This window comes from Amphibalanus amphitrite, unplaced genomic scaffold (assembly GCF_019059575.1).
Source record: "Amphibalanus amphitrite isolate SeventyFive unplaced genomic scaffold, NRLGWU_Aamphi_draft 001634F_arrow, whole genome shotgun sequence".
Classification (NCBI taxonomy): domain Eukaryota; kingdom Metazoa; phylum Arthropoda; class Thecostraca; order Balanomorpha; family Balanidae; genus Amphibalanus; species Amphibalanus amphitrite.
Genome location: NW_024883127.1, coordinates 88805 through 94452, shown reverse-complemented (window position 1 = coordinate 94452; position 5648 = coordinate 88805). Strand labels below are relative to the sequence as shown.

Genomic DNA, 5648 nt, shown 5'->3' with positions numbered 1-5648 from the left:
TAAATGTGTATGTGTATTGGCATATTGAGAAAACAAAGGACATGACGACGAAATGCACATTGAACACGGATGGACACAACGACAACACACAAGGAAACAACGGACATCACATCAACAGATAGATGATTTACAATGACTCGAGAATCCAACGATTCAGGTATGCTGAGGAGATGATTTTATGTGTATGCAAGTTCATCAGTTACAGATGATCCTCCACGCCACCGATGTGCTCGCGGGTGTGGCTGAAGTCGGGCAGATGGTCCCCCTCCGGGTGGAAGCCGTTCTCGTCGGCCGTCCAGGTGACCGTATAGGTGACGCCTTCCCATTCGTACGAGTACGAGCCGCTCCTCACGTAGTTACCAGACTCGGGGATGTTGCCGGGGTAGGAGATGCCGTCCTCCTGGGCCTTGATGCCATTGGTTGTCTCGTAGCTGGTGGGAAAAGAGCGTGTTTTAGCAAGTGAAACGTACGTCAAAAGAAAACACGTTTTTTAAGTGACTTCAAATGTTTTTTCGCGTAAATTTCAAATCATGGATTCATAATGTATGCAAAAAAACTGACACATATACGAAGAATTGGCCTCCGAGCAGTTTTGCACTTACTTGGCAGCATAGGATCCGTCCTCCTCGATGCCGTACTGGAAGTTGGCGATCCGTGCACTCTGGTCGGCCGTGGCCACAGCCACCAGGCAGAGGAGGAGAATCTGGAGGCAAAACAAGCGAGCATTTAAAGACATCATAAAACAGGAGTTAGAGAAGAACCAGAGAAGTCCAAAAATTTACAGGAAAAGAACGTGTATTAAAACTAAAGAGAAAGCATTTAACATAGCAAAGCATGATCACGACTTTATACCCGTTTGTATGTGTGCGTCTTCCAAAGTATGCACTGCACGGTTCCTCGGACATTTCACGTTGCAACATATAGCATTCGCTGTCGTTTAGTTTCTATCTCGATGTGCCTAAGTTGCATAAACTTTGTCTACGTTGTTCAGAAAAGTCTCATCTGCATAAGACGCTGCAGACTATTTAAAGCCGCCTGGCAGTTCACTTACGGTCTTCATGTCGATGGTGGGTTTGATCAACTGATGCCTCTGAGCCGTCATCGGCAGCTTATATAGCTGGTCGTATCGGTTCTGCGTCACCAATGCAGTAATCCAGACGTCTGAAAATGCCGTCCCGCCGGGCCGCGACCTCGACCGCCGCGCCGGGATTTAGAGGACTACTGAACTGTGACACCCACAGCACCGGTCAGATGACGACTCTGACCGATATGGCTATTCACATGCAAAACTTGTTCAATTCAAGGACATGTGCGGATGAAGAGAGTACCCGGTACGCGCACGGCTGCAACATCCAATGGAAGGAGTGAACAGCGTGTCTTGTGACTCCGGTGCTCACAGCGGTCATTTACGAGCCCTTTGGCCTAGTTGTTTTACTCCGGCCTCAATCGTGCCGGGTCCGGTGTGCTAATTGTGCAAAATAAACCCTTTATACTAGAAATGTAGTATAAGTCCTTCGTTTTCTTGGGTAAGGCTGTTTCAGTTTATCCACACTAGTTATTTCAGCGTAGTAGGATAGAAGGGGAAAATATGGAGACATTATCTGATGAACCATACTGGATGAGCCAATCCGATGAGACCAGTGTCTCAGTTGAACAGACCTCCCGGCGACAGAAGGGGTCATTCCGGGGGTTTCCGCTCCTACTGAAGCTACCCTCATGCAATTGTCTGGCGGGGTGACCATCAACCCGGAACAGTGAAAGCGACAGTGTTCAAAAGACATGAGACGTTTAATTGGCGACGAAATGCGAATCATTTAAAGCATTAGTAGTCAGTAGCTCTAATAGCTTAGCTGTAATTATAAGTTACTCACTTCAAATTGCAAGCAAAACTGTACCGCAAGGTCGATCACATGGTACTCAAAAAAGGAAGAGCTTTGTATTCGTGTTTTGAAGAAGCTTTGTGTGTGTTAGGCGCGCTATGAGTAGTAATTACAGATGCATTAATGTTTGCGGCAGTTCTTGTGTACATATAGAAATATATACATATAGAAAAACCATTCAACAGTGGTGATTCCAGGCATGAGGAAGGATCAGGAAGCATTGCCCTCCATGCATCCGCGTATATAATTTTCCGTACGCGTGTCTATGGTGATTTGGAAACAATATAAAAACAAACTCCAAAAAAATGTCACCTATGTTATTTTTATCGTTGACAGAAATGACTTGTAAGCGTGACTGATTTAATTTTTTTTAACTTTCCAATCAAATTGCATGCATGCTTTTTTATGTCTGCTATTTTTTCTGTGCCATTGCTCTGTATTACATAGCTATCGAATGATAGGAGAAAGTGGGGTAAGACGGGCACCTTAACTTTGGAGCCATTTTCGGCCGGTTAGAAACATCATAGAAACGGGAAAACTGAGTGAAAACCTTTTTTTTAGACATTTTACTTTCATTTGCCAGAAGATGAGACTTAGAACTGATTCAACACATAAACTGCAGCTATTTTTGCAAAACCTTGCAAAACCCCGTCTTACCCCACCCCATGGGGTAAGACGGTCACATGGGTAGGGCAAGACGGCCAGCTTCTTTCACCGACCAGCACAGCTCGCAACAAATGCCCGAGATTAGCCGCATTGATACAGTCGCTCGTTGGTCTCAAGTGCTTCGGAAATGGCAGTATACGAGATTCGTGCAGAAGGCGTATGCTCGTATATAGGCCCTAGTTCAGAAGCCATGTAGAACCGTTTTTCACATTCATTATTCGAGAATAAACTGTGCCGAAGGAATATTGCTAACATGTCTGTGAGTATCGGAATCGAGCATATTCTTATTAGAAATGCTTCTTTTTTTCCTACAGCAACAAAAATATTTTCACCATTACAGACCCATTCGATTCATAGTTGCCCGTCTTACCCCAAACTCAATGTCATAAGTTCAGCACGATTTTTCTCTGTAGACAATTTGATGCAGACAAAGCAAATTCGCGGTATATGAACACTGGTGGCATATGAGTGTAACACAAGTGATGCGAGTTTTTTACTCTATAGTGCTGCACACAAAAGCTTGCACAATACATTATGGATGTTTTCAAAGAAATGAGTGTTTTAAAGAAATCAAAATAAAAGATTATCGACTGAACACAAATTCACCAGACTTCAATGGTGGTGTGTAGTGGGAAAGGCAATTCTGGTCCTAATTTTTCTCGCTCGTAGCGCTATTGGTTTGGTCTGCAGAAGGGGTGCCCGTCTTACCTACCCTGACCGTATTACCCCACTTTCCATTAAAATCGACTAATAAGCGTGGCGGCAGACGGCAGTGATGGATCAAAGATGCCACTGATAAATAGTGGGTTTGTCCCCTTCTCCATCCCCTTAATACAAACTTTAGAAATTTCGTTTTTTTACGGCTGGAAGATCACGAAGAAATCTATCGACTAACGTTTGAATTTTGAAAATCGGTTTGAAAGATCACGAAATCTCCGGAGGGGGAGGCAGTCCACACGCCTCCTTCCCTCCCCCCCCCGGCCACTTTCGTGGCACCTATTCAAAAGCCTTCCAGTATTAAGGTAAATAAAAACCCGGTAATATTTATCATCTTTGTATAATCAATCATAGTTCCTTTTGAATAACTTTACATATTAACCCTCGCCCGTATTGGTGTTTTTCCAGCTGCGAACGCCGCGAACGTATAAGGGGGGTCCGTTGGACCCCCCTTACCGTTTCGCCCCTGTTCGAGCTAGAGCTTCGCGGAAAAAACGAGCGTGTTGCCCGTGACGAGAGGAAGCCGATGATACCCAATTTTAAGGTCCTAGGTCATCGCTTGACCTTCCAGGTCAGGTCAATGACCCAAAAGTCGGGAAAATCGGGACCTGTAGAAAGTCGTAAAGCGTAGCTGCTATGGGATTTTTCGGGGTGCTGATCACGAATATCATGTTAATTTTGATCACAGATGATGTCTTCATTCATTTAGGCCAGGTCCGGTCAGGTCAGGTCAGGTCAACCAGTAAGGGTGTTCGTAGTAGGTGGCAACCGCCTCTGACAGCTTCGTAACATGTTACGAAGGCACCAAAACTACTTCGTAAATGTTCATATGGTTGCTAAAGTCGAATTCAGCTCCAAAAACTGGCCTAGAAACATGTAAAACCCGAAAAAGTGAACCGAGATCATCAAAGGTCAACGACTTGACCTGACCTTCCGGTGACCTTGACACCCACCCTAATGCATGAGAGCAACATCACATCCCATGTTTGAACGCTTAACATACGCCGAATCGCGATTGCGGCCAAACATGGTCTCGAAAAGTAGGTCATAGGTCAAAGGTCATTAAGGTCAGGGTCATGAAAATTTCAGGGTAGGTGTAAAACTGATTAACGCGAGGGTACTGAAAGTTTCGTCGCGATCAGCCGCTTTTTACGCGAGTTATTTGCGAAAAACTGAGGGGGGGGGGGTCCGTTCGACCCCCCCCCCCCCCTATACGTGCGAGGGTTAATTTTTTTTTAAATTTAGTCCGAACCTTTTGATGGGAAGGACTCACAAGGACAGAGCCACCGCTAAGCGAAGCTTGTTGCGATGACCCTGCCCTCTACCCTCCGATCGCGCAATTCCGGTTCTATGGCAGAATTTAGAGTCCAAAGTTTAACGTGCGCACAAAGCCGCGCACGGCCGGTCCCCTCGCTGACTTCGCCTGGCTACGGCCTGCCACCAACCGCAACCATACCTGTCAGGAGGCCCATAAATGTCGAGCGCCCGTCGCGCTTCGAACCCGGACTGTCATAACCGGGAACGCGTGCTCTCACCACGCGGAGTCCAACGCTCTAACCAACTGAGCTACGGGACCGGAGAAGTCATTGTTTAAATCATTGTTAAATCATTGTTTTGTTTACGGGTCCATTAAAATGTTAAAATCTGATTATTTAGAATATGTATTAGGTCAAGGCTGCGAGAAAGTTATTGGATAACAAAACACAACAGATCGGAAGTAAGAGCAAATCTCATATATTGTTCCCCAAAAATCTTCAACTTTAACCACTTCGATAACCACAACAATGCTGGTACTTCTTCTTAGCATTATTTCAGCATCGACTAACCGGTCGAATATAATCCATGTTTGACGAGCCGCGGATTGCGATGAGTGATACCGGCGGAGGCACAGGAAACCTTTCTCCCACGCGACCTCGATGTAGTCTTCAATGTCAAGCTGGCGCTCGTCTGGGCTGTAGATGTGAGGCTCCTTGGTTTGGAGGTTGGAGAAGGACTTACGCAGTGAGACTGATAGATGCTCCTGAACTTCTGACATGCTTACATCCTTATCGTAAGGCTCTGCGCGAATATGAAATCTTCCCGACGGTTTATTGCCACAGATTTTCCCTGATGAGCACGATCCATCCATCCAGTCAGCACAGTGCATGACACGCCCCTCCGATCATCAGCACGTGCCACCGCCGCCCCAGTCAGCACGTCCCTCCAGTCAGCACGTGCCGCCCCTCGACCCTCCAGTCAGCACGTGCCGCCCCTCGACCCTCCAGTCAGCACGTGGCGCCCCTCGACCCTCCAGTCAGCACGTGACGCCCCTCGACCCTCCAGTCAGCACGTGCCGCCCCTCGACCCTCAAGCCAGCACGTGCCCAGGCCGCAGAACAGGAATGCC

The 5648-nt window shown here is 46.7% G+C and overlaps 1 protein-coding gene across 1 annotated transcript; it reads right to left on the bottom strand.

Annotated features, from left to right (window-relative positions):
• LOC122374284 (cuticle protein CP14.6-like) lies at window positions 1-1147 on the bottom strand. The gene is made up of 3 exons (XM_043352930.1): window positions 1052-1147; window positions 603-703; window positions 1-431 (listed from the first exon to the last, which is right to left on the bottom strand). The coding sequence occupies exons 1-3, from the start codon at window positions 1100-1102 to the stop codon at window positions 200-202; spliced, it is 384 nt and encodes a 127-aa protein (XP_043208865.1). The 5' UTR covers window positions 1103-1147; the 3' UTR covers window positions 1-199.
• Between the last annotated feature and the right edge of the window lie 4501 nt (window positions 1148-5648).

What these genes read in the sequence shown, in the direction of transcription:
- LOC122374284 (XM_043352930.1), bottom strand. Translation starts at nt 1,102, where the DNA reads ATGACGGCTCAGAGGCATCAGTTGATCAAACCCACCATCGACATGAAG. An exon ending in CCACCATCGACATGAAGACC is followed by an intron (nt 704 to 1,051) that starts GTAAGTGAACTG and finishes TTTTGCCTCCAG; the next exon opens with ATTCTCCTCCTCTGCCTGGT. An exon ending in GACGGATCCTATGCTGCCAA is followed by an intron (nt 432 to 602) that starts GTAAGTGCAAAA and finishes TTTTCCCACCAG; the next exon opens with CTACGAGACAACCAATGGCA.